General features: G+C 49.0%; 1 protein-coding gene across 2 annotated transcripts in view; it reads left to right on the plus strand.

Annotated features, from left to right (window-relative positions):
• The window catches only part of LOC139048476 (serine/arginine repetitive matrix protein 4-like), a 199,734-nt gene extending 182,089 nt beyond the window's left edge, over window positions 1–17,645 (plus strand). For both annotated transcript variants that reach the window (XR_011507726.1, XM_070522883.1), the window contains one exon: window positions 17,438–17,645. Coding sequence is in view for 1 of the 2 variants with exons in the window: in XM_070522883.1 (XP_070378984.1) it covers window positions 17,438–17,527 (90 nt within the window). In the remaining variant the exon portion in view is untranslated. The remainder of the gene's footprint in view (window positions 1–17,437) is intronic.
• The last annotated feature ends 394 nt before the right edge of the window (window positions 17,646–18,039 follow it).

An 18,039-nucleotide genomic window follows, 5' to 3' on the forward strand; every position in this document is an offset into this window, starting at 1 on the left:
CAGTCTCGTGAAATAGCGGCTTGTTTTACAGATCCCGCGACCCGTAAACATTTGACGCCGAATGTAAGTTTAAACAGAACGTCGCCAGGAATGTCCTTGCCTGAAAGAACGACGATGCGATACGAGAAGCGTGAAAAGTAAACGGAAACAACAACAAACGGAAGCCTAGTGTGCGTGCTAGTATGCTCTATAATTCAATTTTTCACCTTTTGGAACCGATCTTGTCCCACTACGATAATCGCCATCTTGCCCGCATTTCCTTTCTTTAACGCTACTGCGCGCCCGGTACTTCCAGGTCACTAACGGCGCGCTCGTTATTAACGTCACATAGCGTTCTCGACAGGCAAATAGCGAGCGCAGATTTTTTTTTTCTCGGGAAAGGCAACGCACGCAAGACAGATGACCTTTGTCCGTTGTGGGACAAGGTAAGCCCAAAAGGATGCCGACTTTTTAAAAAAGAGTGTATCATGCGTGTATTTGCTTTTAACGCTCAGCGCCCGACACTTCCTGTTCACGAATGGCGTGCGCGTTATCAGTGTGTGACGTAGCATTTTGGACAGCAAAGTAGCGAGCGCAGAGCTTTCAAAAAATAAGCATACAAAGTGGAACGCAAGCAAAGAGAAGTGACTATTATTGTTTGGATGTTGTACACTCGATTATTGTTCGGACTCTCTTGCACCGCCATAAACAATCGGTGGGGTCACGGCGTATGTTTGCCGTGCCCGCTCCCACACATGACGCTTCCACCGCTGCTGTTGTCAACTGTGGAAAAGCTCGAGCTCGAGGTGCTGTAACGGCAGCAGAAGTCGGGCGAGATTCGTAAAGCCGACGGAATCGTGAAAAAAAAATGGCTGTGGCTTAGCTAAGGTTAAGCCCAGGATGCGAAGCATACTAGCCTTTATTTTAGTTGTTGAACCACTGTTTAGCCTGGTGAACTGCTGTTGCTTGGCTATATTTGGTTCGGCTAGACGAAGAAACAACTCATGCGTTACTCTGCTTCGCCTTCAAGCGTGGAACGCGACAGCGTTCCCGTCAACCCGACAAGGGGTGTAAGGCAATGGGCTACGGCGCAGCGACTACGCGCCCCGCATTGGACGCGGTGAGCGTCGAGCAACGCAGCGTTCGGCGCGGCAACGAAATGTGCGCCTGAGCAAGCGACGCACGCCAGAGCCTTAGAAACAGCTCGTTTCTAAGGCAACACCGCATTCACTAGAGGCGCTTTTGTACCGCTTTGAAGCATCGTACTCGTGGCTCACTGGTAGCGTCTCCGTCTCACACTCCGGAGACCCTGGTTCGATTCCCACCCAGCCCATCTTGCAAGAGTTGAGCCAAAGCCACCTAGAAAATCAGTCTCTGTAGCACGCCGCAACCTTCGCTTCTCATTCCAACGTTCAGCTCTGTCTCCAGGAGGCATCTCACCTCGTGAGTGTCTAGCAGAGGCATGCAAGCGCAGCTGCTTATATACCGCCGCGACGGCGCGAGTTGGAGCCCCGTTTCTCCTCTGTCGTGACGTCACGGTGTCACGTGGTATTGAAGGCGACACCGCCGCGCCTGAGGAGCTGGGTTGAGCTCTCGTAATATGCTTCGCATAAAAAGCAAAAACCGGGAAGCTATATCCTTGATCCGCCTTAACTCAGCGGGTGTACTCAGCTGCGTCATCATCCGCGCCTCCAACAACGGCGGGCCCCTGGGAACGGCGTCTATCTCTTCCGCGTGGCCTCCCCTGCCCGGCGTTTATCGGCCGAACTTACTCGTCGTTTCCGGCGCCTCAACTCGTCTTACACGCCCCACCTTCTCCTTTCTCTAATGGACGGCGAGCCTCCGCCTATTCGTCGACCAGACGCACCGCGGCGCCACCGTCTGTAGCGTCCGAAGATTTATATGCGGGTGGTGGCGACTCGCGGCCTCTCGTGGGAATGCGCGGAAGTTGGAGACTCGGGTTATGCTCCACACGCGTCCTGTTCCTTTCGTGTGCTATACATCTTACTTTAATCGCGGCATTTGCGCCAGATCCGCTTTGATAGATCCTGCAGTCGGTCGTGAATCGTCACAGACGGTTATCTGCGGCCAGTCCTTGCTCTGCTTTTTTTTAACTGCGTATAGCCGGTACGCGCGCCTCCCATGAGCCGAAAACCGAGACGGCCGGCGACATTTGCACCGAATGTCTCGCCATTCGGTGCAAATGGAGACTCCCCGAATTCGAAATCGCGTCACACGTTGAAGACGTGCAAAACGTCCGAGTCAATACGAATTACTCATACTCTGCACGAATGCTCAGCAAATTGGAAGCCGTGCTGGCGTAACGTGTCGTTTCGTATGCTTAAATAATCCGCGTCGCACGCGATTAGCCACAGATGTCGCAGAAAACACGAGCACAGTTTGCGTCGTGAACAAACTGCTGTACTACTACAGTTCGCGTTGTCTTTGACGAAAGTCGGGCTGCTTCTCACAAAGTGCAGTGTCCTTTCCACCTCTTCTTATGTTTCTTTACTTTTATTTCGGGCTGCACGATTCGCACGCGCGCACGAGGTTACACCAGGGGGCGCGGTCTGTGTCTGCCTGCTTGCTGCCCGCGCGCGGTTTGCCTCGCTGCGGTGGGTACGAGGTTGCAACCGAGTTCCCATGGAAGAAGAAGGCGCCTCGGTCGCTCTCCCGACGCCATCACAAGGCGACGCCGCGCGGTTTCTTTCTCTCCTGGGAATCGAGAAGGCGGCAGGAGCCCCTTGCGCAACGCGCCATAACGCACAGACGCACACACGCACGGGAGTAAACGCGTCAAGGACGGTTCCAGACGACGCTTTTCGCCGTCGTCTGCCAAAACGGTCCGTCGTCGTCTGCCAGACGCTGCTGTCCGCGCGCCATGCCGTCGGCCAGCAACAGACGCTGCGGCGGCGGCGGCTGACGACGTCACGTTCAAAGGGACCGAGCCGCGGCGTGGCATTATAGAAAGAAGAAATATGAAAAGAAGAGAAAAGAAAAGCCGGATGTTGTTATTAAATACCGTTCTCATTAGATCCGCGCACGACAACCTGATATACAACGCCGTCCGTTGCGCAATCGCAGCTCTCCCTCATGGACGCTCGCCGCATCGTCGTCTGCCTGCTGCTGTTGGTGTCTGCTATGGCTGTACACGCGCCGTCTGCTAGACCAGATCGCCGTCTGCACTGGACTGTGCGACAGGTGATTGGCCACGCCTTCACCGGATGACGTTCTTAACACGAGTGCTAACCTACGACCAGATGCGTCACTGTAGTTAAGATCAGACCCCTTTAATTACATCGGCTGCGCAACTTTACCACGAATACAGGCCGTCTGTCTTCGTAGCCGTGTGTTATTCATTCTCTCTACCTTTTTGAAGAGTTAGCAGAGTGGGCGCCCTCTGTTAGCGTAAAGGAAACATACTTTGCGTGACGCCTATTTCCTATATTGAAGAGCGCGGTTCGTTCAGTAACTTGAAAAAAGGGGCGCCATCATTTCTAATTTTTCGTCTTGTGGACAGATACATGAACTGCGCTTTTGTTTCCGCTTTTGCTACATCATCTGTAATTTTCCTCGTAGTCTCGCGTGATAAATAAGAGCTTTCTGGCTAAGAGGCAACCACTGACAGCTGCGTACGTCGTTCAATTTGTTGGCAGTGCTCATCACCGCTGAATAGACCGAGGAAGAAAAAATGGCTGTGGCTTAGCTAAGGTTAAGCCCAGGATGCGAAGCATACGAGCCTTTATTTTAACGCGACAGCGTTAAGGAGCTCGTGTCGCAGAAAAGCCGGTGTCGTCGGCGTCGGCTCAGGCGTGCGGCGCTTGCTCAGGCGCACATTTCGTTGTCGCGCCGAACGCTGCGTTGCTCGACGCTCACCGCGTCCGATGCGGGGCGCGTAGTCGCTGCGCCGTAGCAAAGCCACCTAGAAACAGTCTCTGTAGCACGCCGCAACCTTCGCTTCTCATTCCAACGAGCAGCTCTGTCCCCAGGAGGCATCTCACCTCGTGAGTGTCTAGCAGAGGCAAGCGCAGCTGCTTATATACCGCCGCGAGCGACGGCGCGAGTTGGAGCCCCGTTTCTCCTCTATCTTGACGTCATGGTGTCACGTGGTCAGCCTTGAAGGCTACGCCGCGAGCGACGGCGCGAGTTGGAGCCCCGTTTCTCCTCTGTCGTGACGTCACGGTGTCACGTGGTATTGAAGGCGACACCGCCGCGCCTGAGGAGCTGGGTTGAGCTCTAGTAATATGCTTCGCACAAAAAGTGGCGTGATTACGCGGGACTACCATTAGACAGCCGTCGCTTTCGCAGTAGGCTCCTGCGCGATACGTTGTTTAAGAGTTATGTTTTGATAGCATGTTACCGCAAGTGCCAGCTGCATTCTCTTCTGCCCATCAAATCTCGCGAATCCCAGTAATCCGCGAGACGGCCCCTTCCCCTTTGTGAAGACTGTCGTCACTGAACGGGAGCGCGAAAACAAAGATAAGCCGGAAATGTCAAGCTTTTACTACGTAACCTTTCCTCTTCATCAATATTGTTTTCTTGCTTTTGTCGATGTGTATTTTGTTAAACCAGCGGAACGTATCTAAAGTCTCACGATTATAGCGTTTACCTTGACAAACATCACAAGCAACATACGCATCTGCTAAAAAATGCATTTCTACCTCTATAACTACCCACCGTACCAACAGGATTTCGCTGAATTCGTTTAGAGACTTGGCGTTTCGAACTTCGCGCAGAAATCGCTTACGGACGACCTCAGTAGGACGTCACGATTTCGCCACATTTCGTGGGGTGATGCCATGCGGTGATGTGCGCATGCGCGCATGTTTTGCAAGCGACCACCGCAACGATCGCTAGCCACACACACACACACACACACACACACACACACACACACACACACACACACACACACACACACACACACACACACACACACACACACACACACACACACACACACACACACACACGCTAGTAGTGTCTCTGGGTCATCAGGGCGCATAAATGAGCGCACACGTATTCGAATGTTCAGCGCGCTCTCAACATCCAAGACGTAGAACGCGGCCGGAACGCGCACGAGACGCATTGTTAACCTGGTGCCGGAGTTCACTTATCTCGTGTCGTATGCCTCTCCCGGAGCCGCGATTCTGATGCGTTCTCACTTAAGGACTTGCCCAATGTCTGCCTTGCGCGGGCGTGAAACACAGTACGCATCGCGCCGCTCGGCATATTCACGCTTCGATACACTTTTCCCGTGGGGAATGCCGCACATTGTTCGACCGCGGCACGCTCGAGAAGATGCGTTCCGTCGACGGGAGCACTTAAGATGCCCGATGCGAAAGCACAACTGAAACATAATTTCTTTTCTCCTCTCCTTCCAGCTGCCAAGGAAACCAGAAGGGTAGCTGCGGGCGCTTCAAAATGTTCAAAGGGAACAGGTCATTGTCGCTCGCCTACACCACGCCACTTGCGTGCAGGCGGCGGTTGGAACAGGCTTCACCTTTGCATTGTTTGCTTCATGCGTGCCCGAAATCTCAGCTGTGCGCAGACCGCTCACACATATGTAGCACTTTGTTTTTCGTGAATCGTTTCGACAGGCACACGAACTGACGCATAGATAGATAGATAGATAGATAGATAGATAGATAGATAGATAGATAGATAGATAGATAGATAGATAGATAGATAGATAGATAGATAGATAGATAGATCTTAAGAGTAATGGTAGCTTATTTTATACCGGTCGAGTTTCCTTGAAAATTCTGTTAACATTTCGGTAACCAACGTTTATTTGCTATATTTACTTCGAGAGGTAAGGGATATATCATATGAAACACTGCAAGTAGGCTTTTCCGCAACATTGGATCACCCTACACAAGGCGGCGGCCGTCCCACTCACTGCGTCGTTGATCAGGCGGCAGTTTTGCGAGCAGCTAGGATGTGGTAAGGAACAGATAGTCGCTAGGATGGCAGGGCCAGCTCGTTTGAACCCAATTTATTCCCACCACTAGGACGACGTCCGCCATGCTGTTCGGGTCAATTGACAATTTCGCATCGTCATCAGCAGTAGCAGCAATTGTCTTTCTATATTTCCACGGCAGAGCGAAGGTTTCTCCCGGCGATCTCCAATTATCCCCGTTTTGCGCTAGCTGATTCCAACACGTAGCTGTAAATTTGCCAAGTTCATCACACCGCCTAACTTTCTGCCGTCCTCGACTGCGTTTCCCTTGGCACCCATTCCGTAACTCTAACGGTCCACCGGCTATCTACCCGGCGCATTGCATGGCCTGCCCAGCTCCATTTTTCTTTTTGACCATAAAATCGGCCATCCCTTTTATTGCGAAAGCAATACTGCTCGAACTTTCGGCCCATCGGCGGTCGTGGCGCCTCCTTACACAGCTGCGCGTCACGTGACCGTGTGACGTCAGGCCAGACCGAGAGACGGGGCCCCAGCTCGCGGCATCGATGGTGGAGGCGAAGCCTTGCGCGCCGCTGCTGCGGCGCTACCGAGAGAGGGCGCTCGCTGGTGTGACGTCACGCTAGGAGGATAAATGGGGCTACAGCTCGGCTCCTCGCAGTGGTCGGCGCGCTGCCTTGCGCTATATCGGATGATGTGTAGCCATAAGTTTAACAAAGGGCAACCATGTCCACACCATCAGCCGAACCAAGGCACAGCCAAGGGTGTTGCTTTCGCAATCTTCCAGGCTTAACCAAGCTAAGCCTTCAGCCAATTTTTTTGCTCTGCGACCCACATTCTGCATATCCCCAAATATAAGTGGCACTTTCATATGCACCATTCTGTTCGTGCTCCCCGTATCCGTCTTCGTTGTCGAATCCTAAAACGTTTTAGTTTCACAGTTTTGTCGCTGCACCGTCGTCACCCATGCCGAACACAACATCGCTGGGACGTCAGGAAGTTGGGAATGATTTGTCGCACCTTAGGCCTTTCATGTGCGGGAAAGATGCCCAAAATACAATCTTGCATATGTGATCTTGCTTTCGCAAGTGATTCGGTCTTTTATTCGTCTAACTAGCTCCGACTAGGCGCTGTCAGAACGTGTGACGTCACAGTGAGTAGTGCGGAAATGTTAACGTGGCGTCGCCACTGTACTCCTATCTTTATTTTTTTTTTCTGGATTACTAAGCCTCCAGGGTTCACGTCGAGAATCTGGAGTATTTGGTGTCGGAGAAACGGCGAGGCTACTACTGTATTGCGACGCGAAAGAATATGTCTTTTGTGTGTTTAACAAAGCTGTTTCTCCATAAAACGGAAAACGACTTCGCGCCCCGGTTTTTTCTTGCACGTATCGCGTCTCCAGAATTTGCGAGAATCAACTTAAAACGGACGTTAGAATGGGACCGCCATCCTCTTTTCTTTGCTCTCGAATTCCTGAAATCGCCGACCGACGGGCATGGTTTGCAGAATAGATATGAGCTCGCGTTCCGAGCATTCTCGTCGCTTGCCTAGGTCGAGGCCTCGTGCAGGGACGGAGCGATCACGTTCCGCACTCTGTACACACACGCCACGGGCCAATTATTACTTTCATTTGTTCATACTCCTAGCAACGTGTCCTTGTTCCTATGTGACGTTCTTTGCAATGGAAAGAGTCTGTGCCCGTTGCGCAGCTGTGCAAATGTCAACTTCAGTGTAGAGGCGGCAATTAAAATTCGCTTAATACGATGTTCCGGTAGATTCAAACGAAATGACTGAATTTTCTCAGTTCAAACGAGGATTTCAGCGAATCGACGCGGCCGACCGCACTTGTCGTTTGGCCCTCGGCAGAACTAGATATTCTTTTTAAGAGCGTCCAGGTTGATTTTTTAGTTCTTTTTTTTTACAGCGAAGCTATTAGCCTCTCGGTGGTGGGCAGTTTTCGTGTCGGTCCGTGAACAAAAATCATCAGCAGTGGCTCATAACACCCCCCACCCCTCCTAAGCAAACGAATATGCAATCCCGCTCGTAATGCAGAGGCTGCGAGCACTCGGAAGAGTGAAGCGAACAGTGCATATACATTCACTGAAATCATCCATACCATACACAAAACAGCGTACGTCATCATACGTGCCTCAGGCCTAACTTCCGGGCCCTCCTTATCGTCAAACGTCTTTCTCTCTATCTCTCTCTGCACTCACTTAATTCGAAATTGTCGACTTCCCATGCACGTGCTCTCATCTGAGGCGCACAATGGCAACCACACGAGTCTCTTTCGAGTCCCCGTTGCCGCTCGCGCATTCCTCAACCGCGAATCTCATCCGGAATGCCTTTTATCCGGCGAGCTGACAAGCGTCGGTCGTACCGGCGGGCGCTTTTCTGCGGGGGCATAATTCAGCGCCGACAACAGGCAGGATAGCCGCGGCCGCGTTCCTGGAACAATGGTCTCTGTAGCGGCCCACTGATAACGGGCTCGGGGCAGATAAGGCCGTGTCGCGATCGCGAGTTGCTTTGTTTTGTGTCACTGGGCCTTGGAGCAGACGTCATCGCCACCTTTGTGTGGAAGTGACAAGGGTCGGCTGCGTTCCAGCGACAGATAGAGGGAAGACAAAAGGAGACGCGCGCTGTGGCTGACCGAGGAAACGTCTTGCCCTTAGCCCGTACGTACGGCTCTTGTCAACAGAGAGAGGTTTAAGCTTCTCTGTATGGTGTTAGGCTGCTGAGCACGAGGTCGCGGGATCGAATCCCGGCCACGGCGGCCGCGTTTCGATGGGGGCGGAATGCGAAGACACCCGCGTACTTAGATTTAGGTGCACGTTAGAGAACCCCAGGTGGTCGAAATCTCCGCAGTCCTCCACTACGGCGTGCCTCATAACCAGAAAGTGGTTTTGGCACGTTAAACCCCATAATTTAATTTAAGCTTCTCTGTAGACGCACTGGCATCTACCGACTACCGGGTTTGGAGAGGTTTTGCGGCAGCAGTCTCGCGGCAACTTTACAGCAACTGCGTGGGAGTGACACCTGGTGAGGCAGGGCTTAACGACGGAGTAGACAAAGCTAATGCTGCACTGAGTGCCATATTCTGCTTAAGTGCTGGCGTAAGGTGTTAGTAGCCATATAATTCTTAACGTGTGCCCATTGTTACGAGTGTTTGACGAGAACGCTCGAGCTGCGGATTTTTTTTCTTTTTTTTTGTCAGGAACTTTGTAGTTACACAAAGCGTCACAACAGGTCGCTCCTAGCTTTGCCACTCTGTGCTACTGCGGTCCGCGACTTCGCTAAACCGGTAATTACTCAGACGCTGTAACACCCGAATAGAGATACTTAAGCCAGTTCGTACTTACATCGCAGGTAGGCCAAATCTTGAAGTTCCTTAAAGGTCGCAAGTTTCGCTTTGTATCGCCTCTAAGGAGCTGCCTAAGACCTACTGTAAGCGAGTAGTCATGTGAATTTCGCTTCTGTTGCTTTGTGCCTATCTGCTGAAGATAAAAACTGCGATTTCATGCGCCCCGGGGACCGCTGTCGCAGGTTTTCTTGGGGCCTTGCAACGAGAGGCGGTATTTTAGACTGCAATTAACAGCAATTAAAGTAATTACCGGACGTTAATTCACAGCGAGCGCAGGGAGAAGCGCGTCGGCTCGAAGAGCCAAAGTGGAGGCAAGCGATTCTAGCGCCGTTGAAGAACTGCGACCATCTCTTGCGCGTTTAAAGATCCATATTCCGTGTTCCTATTTGTTTTCCTTCGCACTACGGTGAAGTACTAGGCCTACAGAGGCAACTGTGTGCAGTCTCCGGAAAATAACCGGCTCTCTCTCTCTCTCTCTTACACGAAAAGAGGCTGTAAGTGGGTGTGGGACACGCACACACACACACACAACACACTCTAGGACGCCCACAGTTCCGTGCTCTGTTTTATGTGGCTACGTCGCTACAGGCTGCGTTGCCCAATAACCGGAAGTTGTCGGAATACAAGGCTGGCGAAGACGAAGGGGGGTGGAGAGGAGGCAAAATTGATAGCGGAAAGAGATTTAGCGAGCTAGATAAATAGAGGAGGAGGTTTGATAATGTAGATAGCTGTGGTATACATGTATAAGCGCACGCGTGTTCTATTTGTTCTTTCTCTATTCTCGTTGTTTCACTGCCGCGTTCGAGAGAAACAGCTGCTCGAGCGCGGCCAGGGACGCGCGCGATGTCTCGCCGAAACACGTGCCAGAAGCATTGCCGTAACGTTCTCGTGCCTTTTTTTTTGTTTTCTCCCCCTCTCCTCCAATTCAACCCCCTCCCCCCACGAGAACAGACGGCAGGTAGTCTTGTCAGAGCGAAAAACGAAAGTATACAAAACGAAACAAGAAACGCACGCGGTGCTGTCTGTGTGTGCGCTCCCTGTGTACAAACAAACAGCTACAGCGGATTTCCGGAAACAGGTTTTTTGTACCTTCATCCTTTCGTTTGCTTATTGTGTCTAACATTTTATCGCGCGTGGAAACAGCTGACCCCGCAGCGGATCCTTCTGCTGCTGTTGCTGACGTTGCCTCTGGATTTCTCGGAAAGCGTCAGTCCTCCCCCCCCCCTTTTTTTTTACAAAAATACTTTTTTTTATTCGTCGCTTTGTGCGCGTGTTTGGTGCCGGGGAGTAACACCAGGTGACAGCAGCGTCGGTGTGTTGACGGCACCGTGAGCGGCAACGCACAGAAAGAGAAAGGGAGCGAAGCTGTCTCAGTGGTCTGAAGCAGCGAGGGCACTACCGGTAATGGATAGATGCTCGCGATTAACGCCAGACGGCAGCAGCGCTGGCGCCTCGGCAGGTACCGTGCATCCGTGGAAGGATGAGAGAAGGCAGGCGAAAGGTATGAAGCAAGGGGGTGGGGCATTACGCGTAATGGATAGATAGATGCTCACTCGCGTTCTTCTGCTAGCCGACGGCGCTTTCGCGGCACTTTTTGTCGCGCTGCGCGGGTTCTTCGGGGGGAGGGGGGGGGGGGGCGTAATTTTGTTTGGCGCCACCTGTAGTATTCCGCGCTGCGATGTTCCGTGATTGTTCTTTTCTCTCCGTTTGCCCCTCTCTCTTCTGAGCGCGTCCGTCGCGCCCTGTGAGCAACGACGACGTAATTGAGCGTAGCTCAGGCGTGACGGGGCATTTTGTAGCAAGTCGCCGCTGTCTCGTACAGTGCAAGCTTTCAGCCTTTTTATGCTCCCCCCCCCCCCTCCGCCACACACACTATGCCTATCATTTTTATTTTGTTGATTTTACACCGCTCTCCTAGTGTAATTAAAAAACAACGTCGAACGCTGTTGTTTACTGTTGCCAAACGGTTGCGTTGCTGGGTATTCCACGAGAAAGTCAACGAATGCTCGGGGGAAAAAAGTTCTCGTAGAAATGGGATACAATATCCAGGAATCCAGCAAGAGCTTCTACCGGGATTCCTTAAAACGCCATGCATATTGTAAAGGCTTCATGAGAGTACTACCTTCGAGTCAAGCTAAAACAGAAACAAAGGGGGTTAGGCGAGCAATATGAATAAACAAGAGGGCAATTTCGAGCGAGAACGAAAGGCTCTAGAAATCAAACGGGAGGCTAGAAAACCGTACGGCTATGGTTGAAATCACGGCAACGTCAGGATTCAATGTTGCTAAGAAATTGAGGTCTGTCAAAGCGGTGCTCTGAAATCAACTTGGAGAGGGAGGATGGAAAAACGAAGCTACAGCTTCCACAGACTTCGAGATGGTGAAATATCTTAAATCGCAGCTAATATTTGCACAATGTTGGGGTCGAACCCCCCCCCCCTCCCCCCCGCCGTGCTTGGACGAGTCGCTGCGCATTCCTGATAACCGAAATCGTGCTAAGGCGAATAAAAAAGAAATACGGAGAAACGACTACGTATTCTTCCTGCCTTCTTGCATACCAATGTGTATACCGAATGTTGGGCGTGTTCTTTTGGCACGGCTTGGTACTGTCGTTCTTATTCGTTAAAAGAAAAGTACACCATTAATGACTTTCGAGGCACTCTTTTACAAGGTGGCCATTAGAAATCATTCCCCGTGAATAAACGCCCCCTTCGCCTGGTTCTCGGCGCGGAAGTTGCTCTGTGGCAGAGGGGATGTTCGCCCTTCTCCTCCGCATCTCCACACGCTAATTGCGGAAGCGCAAGCCAACACGACGAAGGGTTGCAGCGCCATCTCTCGGACAGACGGGGAACCGAAGCGCCGCGGGCGCAGAAAGCGCTTTTCGAATTGATGGCGGACGTGTTAAAGTGAAGGCGTCAGTGTTGAAATGGATCGCCCGTTTTTTTCTGAACGAGTGACAGTGGGCTTAAAGGTTCCGCGTGGTGGTACGGGAGAATCCAACGGCGCAAGCGTAATTTTCGGCCATTGTATCAGCGACCTTCACTCATTCTGTGCATCAACTCCTGCATAATTATTTCAAAATTGACATTTCAAATTACATTTCCTATTCACAAACACGGCCTATAAGGCACAAACATAGAAATATCTTCATCATCAGCAGCATCATCATCATCAGCCTACTTATGTCCACTGCAGGACGAAGGCCTCTCCCTGTGATCTCCAATTACCCCTGACCTGCTCCAACCGATACCAATAGCACCCTCAAATATGCTAATTTCGTCACTCCATCTAGTCGTCTGCCGTCCTCTACTGCGCTTTCCTTCTCTTTGTACCCATTCTGTTACTAATTGTCGAACTGTTATCTAGTCTGCGCATTACATGACCTGCCCAGCGCCATTTTTTTTCTCCTAATGTCTATTAGAATATCGTCTATGCCCGTTTGCTCTCTCATCCAAACCGCTCTCTTTCGGTCTCTTAAAGTTATGCCTAGCATTCTTCGTTCCATCGCTCTTTGCGCAGTCCCTAACTTGTTCTCAAGCTCCTTTGTCAGCCTCCAAGACTCTGCGCCGTGTGGCAGCACCGGTAAAAGGCACTGATTGCATACTTTCCTTTTTCAATGATAATGGTAAGCTCCCATTCAGGAGCTCCCGATGTCTGCCGTATGCGATCCAACCCATTTTTATTCTTCTGTGAAATTCCTTCTCACGGTCCGGGTTCCCTGTGATTAGTTGACCTAGGTAAACGTGCTCCTCCAGAGACTCGAGAGGCTGACTTGAGATCTTGAACTCTTGTTCCCTTGCCAGGTTATTTATCATTATCTTTGTCTTCTGCATATTAACCGTCAGACCACTCTTACACTCTCCCTTTTAAGGTACTCAATCATTTGTTGCAACTCGTCTGCATTGTTGCTGAATAGAACAATGTCATCGGCAAACCGAAGGTTGAGGTGTTCGCCGTCGATGTTTACTCCTGAGCCTTCCCAGTTTAATAGCTTGCATACTTCTAAGCGTGCAGTGAATAGCATTGGAGAGATTGTGTCTCCTTGTCTGGCCCCTTTCTTTATAGGTATCTTCCTACTTGTGTAGAATTAAGGTGGCGGTGGAATCTCTGTAGATATTTTCTAGTGTATTCACGTAAGCGGTCTGTACTCATTGATTATGCAATGCCTCTATGAGTGCTGGTATCTCTACTGAATCAAATGCTTTTTCGTAATCTATGAAAGCCATATAAAGAGGTTTATTATACTCTGTGGATTTCTCGATAACCTGGCTAATGACATGAATGTGATCCATTGTAGACTAAACTTTCCTGAAGCCAGCCTGCTCCCTTGGTTGACTAAATTCCAGTGTTGTCCTTATTCTATTGGAGAATATTTTGGTAAATACTTTATATAATACAGGGAGTAAGCTAATGGTCCTATAACTTTTTAGTTCTTTAACGTCGCCCTTTTTGTGGATTAGTATAATGTTTGCATTCTTCCAGTTTTTTGGGACCATTGCAGTCGATAGACACTACGTATAGAGAGCCGCCAGTTTTCTCATCATTATGTCTTCTCCATCTTTGATCAGATCGACTGTTATTCCATCCTCTCCCGCCGCTTTTCCCCGTTTCGTACCGCTCCTGAGTCGTCTCGGTACTGTAAAACTCAGTATAGAATTCTTCCGCTGCTTGTACTATATCTTCCGAGATTGCTGGTGATATTACCCTGCTTATCTTTTAGTGCATAGATCTTGGTTTGTGCTATGCCAAGTTGCCTTCTCACTGATTTCAGCCTGCGTCCATTTTTTTACGGCTTCTTCAGTCTTTCTCACGTTATAGTTTCGAATATCACTTATTTTCGCCTTGTTGATTAGTTTTGACAGTTCCGCGAATCCTACATTATCTCTTGAGTTGGACATTTTCATTCTTTGTCGTTCTTTTATTAGGTCCTTTGTTACTTGAGAGAGCTTGCCTTGGTGCCTTGCCTCCCTCTTCAATTGCTGCTTCTGAAGCCAGCCTCGTTATGGTTTCATTCGTTACCTCTATGTCATCATCATCATCATCATCATCATCTCTCTGTTCTAAGGCTGCATATTTGTTTGCAAGTACCAGCCTAAATTTGTCTGCTTTTACCCTTCCTGCCTCTAAGTTGACCTGTTTTTTTATTGACCAATTTTTACTCTTTCTGTTTAAATCGAGATGGGTCCTGGCCCTCACTAACCTATGATCACTACATTTTACCCGACCTATTACTTGAACATCCTGCACTATGCTGGGATCGGCAGAAAGTATGAAATCAATTTCATTTCTTATTTCACCATTAGGGCTTTTCCAGGTCCATTTTCTGTTGTTACTTTTCTTGAAAAAAGTGTTCATTATACTCAGCTGATTCCTTTCTGCGAATTCTACCAGCATCTCACCTCTAGCGTTTCTAGAAGCGACACCGTAGATGCCAATTGCCAATAGTCTACTCTACGATAGCTTAGTAGACTGTAAGTACAATAATGATGTGTTTAAATATTCCTTTTTTTTCCGGTTGCCATCCGTGCATGGAATATGTTAACGCCTCTCACCACTAACGCTGAGTCACTGTCTCAGTTTGAATTAAAAATTGAAAAAATTTCCTGGCAGGCTAAAATTGCTAGTGCTATTATTAGATCATGCAAACCAGCATGTATTTGTACCCTGTGCAAGTAGACGTGTATGCAGTGTAGGATGCCTAAATTGCCATTTTATTCTATATTGAAAATTAGCATGTACATGTATTTGGTGTATACATTATGTAGTGTAAATTGTCTATGTGTAAAGTGTGAAGCTGATGTTATACGTGTATTGCTTGATCCTTAACATGATTAGCGTTCTTTGTATATGTACATACATATAGTGCCCACCTGCTATGGTCTCAGTAGAGACTGCCAGTATTGTAAATAACAGTACGGCGGCATCCCCACTTACCCGCAACCACGGTGCATTCTCGGTTGGTGCGTCTCACTTGGTTCCATTGCGTTCTCCGCAATGATCTTTGCGTTGAAGGAACAACGTGAGCGCAATCTTAACCAGTTTAATTATAACGGCGGTTTCATATTTGAAACGTTCTCGGCAGTTAACGGAGTGCAGTTCCTCTGCCTTGCCATTTTCTTTTTCTATTTTCGTTCCTTTCTTTTTATTGGCTATTCCAACGTGTTCTCACGGATATTAAACTGACTGGGAGAAAAATATGTACCGTTTGATACTCGGCGTGGTAGCGTTGCTTTTTAGTAGCGATTAGAAAACGGGAATCGGCAGTTCATTCGTTGCTCGGCTATAGTATTATTTTTGAAATGCCACCCGTCATTAATTCTTGACAGAAGAGGAACACACTAACACGCAAAAAAAAAGAAAGGAAACCGAGAGCTTGTTGTAGAAGCATCAGACATAGTACGTTTAGCGAGATAGTACTCGGCTCAGTCACTGTGTTTTACTACTCCCCTACTTTATATAACAATTTTTCGAGCTATTCAGTATTCTGTGTGTTCCGACTTGGGAAGTGTCTTCTAGACGTCGTAACATGTCCTCCTTTCTCCCTGACACCTGTCCTACTTTTATAAAAGACAGCTGTTTTCGATGGGCCTTTATTTATTTAGTCTTGATATCGAGAACAGGCAAAAGGTGCGTATTCCAGTTAAACGAGGAGGTATTAAATGTGAGCAGACAACCGGGATGGTGTCAACACAGAACAACGATCGACTTTCAAAGTGATCCGTATATGGGAATGAAATTCGCGCCGGTTGGGCAACGGAACATGTATGACAAAACATGACAGATACCATAGCAGAGGGAATTTCTAATTCACAGCGCAAGAGATAGAAACGCGGAATATTTTTAGGAACTTGTACTGTACCAGTAGCTCGAGATTGCATTTATTTTCTGCAAGCTGTACGCGGTCGTATACGGTTATCCCAGTGGCATTGCAGTACACAATGCATTAAGTAGCACTTCACGTGCTTGTCCCGCCTAACGTTAGGCAGCCAATATTTGAAAAGCTTTCGGCCGGTAACAAATAAGCTTTTTTTTTTGTGTGTTACATCGCACATTTATCAGAACGCCTCAACTAATGCGCCTGTAAAGCGTGCACTGTGCAGTGCACAGCTGTCGTGCAAACGTGCCAGTATATCAGGGGCAAGCAGCACTCACATTGGTATGCATTGTTTTATTTTAACTCTTTTTCTTTATAGAAAGGCTTAACTTAATTTCGAAATCTTAACCCAACTTGTCGTACCTTTAATAAACAACGCACAGTATAGTGTTACTGTACACTTAAAAAAAAACTAATTTATTTCTTGTTACACCACTGAATTGTTTGCTTGAATGCTTTACCTAGAGGAGCTCAACAAATTCTAAAGAAAATATCAGTCAGAAGACCTACAATTAGTGATATCGTCACGATTCCTGACGATTCAAGTATACATTAAACTACATAAGAAAGCACCGCGATGATGAGCGCTCATTTGAAAGACTTCTGTGTTAAATCAGACTAGTTTGTGTTTACGATGGTGGTGCGTTTGTCATTGCAGCAGCTGCAATATCGTATCCGCTTTGAAATCTAACAATGCATTTAGATTGGTTGTGCGTGCGTTAAAGACACGTGTTAAGGTAAACTAAATCGGTAGATTGGGATTCACAGATTTGGCAACATCGGCACGAAGCCGTTTTTTAGTAACACCGACTCTTGATTACGTTGCACTCGGAAGGAAATGGATACTATATATAACATTTCGTCGAGCTTTCTTGCACACACACACAAAAAAAAAACACACACCTGAAGTACGTGAAAATGTTGAGCAATTTGTGTCGTCATGACGGTATCACCTGTGCCGCTTATAATCGACATCTTTTTCTTGCGTGCGCTAGAAATACAGAGAGTGTTGTGACACTAAACTATACCAGTGAACTCTGGCTCCGTGTGTCGCTGTAGTGTTCCTACTAAAACGTACCATGTGTCATTCCGATATTTCTATATATTTTCCGTACGCTTTGCTTATAGTCCTTACGAAATCTCTGCGGATTCCGTACAAATTTCGTCCGACTCCCACAAAAAAAAAATTATACGCAAAACACGCGGAACTAATGGAGCGCGTGCGAAATGTTTCAGTGGAGATATTTAATAACCGGCTTTTAATATCGCGTTCTTTTCTCTTTTTTTATGTCCTTTTTGTTCAGATCTCAAGCCACGTGGAAGCCGGCCTGCCACCATGCTTCGTCGAAAGGAGCACCGCACCGCATCCGAGACAAAACTGGTTTTCACAATGATCGTCCAGATAGTGTTTCATGTCTGAGATCATTGTGAAAGCTGATTTTGTTGACCGTTTCGCCGTGGGATACACTGCGGACGAGCCCGAAGCAGCCGCCTACATCGCAGCTCGAAGGACCTCGCACGGAGTTGACAGAAACAAACAAAAAAGGTATCGATAGCTTTCACGTGACGTCACGAACACTAGCCCCCCCCCCCCCTTCTCACCACGCTAATATCGGTTTCATACATCAGGTGCAACGCCGTGGAGGCCAGCGACACGTTTAAAGCGAAAGCTCCACTGGCCGCGACTTGCGATTTCGCCATGGCGGTGCTCCGAGGAGGCACGTGACGTCACAACGCGCGCCTCGCAGCGGATATTTCTCTCTCTCTCTCTCTCGCTACCTAGTCCCTACTGCGCATGTGCCACTAGTAGCACCGAGCCACAGGTGTTCCGCCGCTGCGAAGCGCCGCGCCTTCTCGCTGCCGCCGTTTGGTATGACGTCACAGCGCGTTCCTCGTCGTTGCGCTC

This window comes from Dermacentor albipictus, chromosome 8, assembly GCF_038994185.2.
Source record: "Dermacentor albipictus isolate Rhodes 1998 colony chromosome 8, USDA_Dalb.pri_finalv2, whole genome shotgun sequence".
NCBI lineage: Eukaryota > Metazoa > Arthropoda > Arachnida > Ixodida > Ixodidae > Dermacentor > Dermacentor albipictus.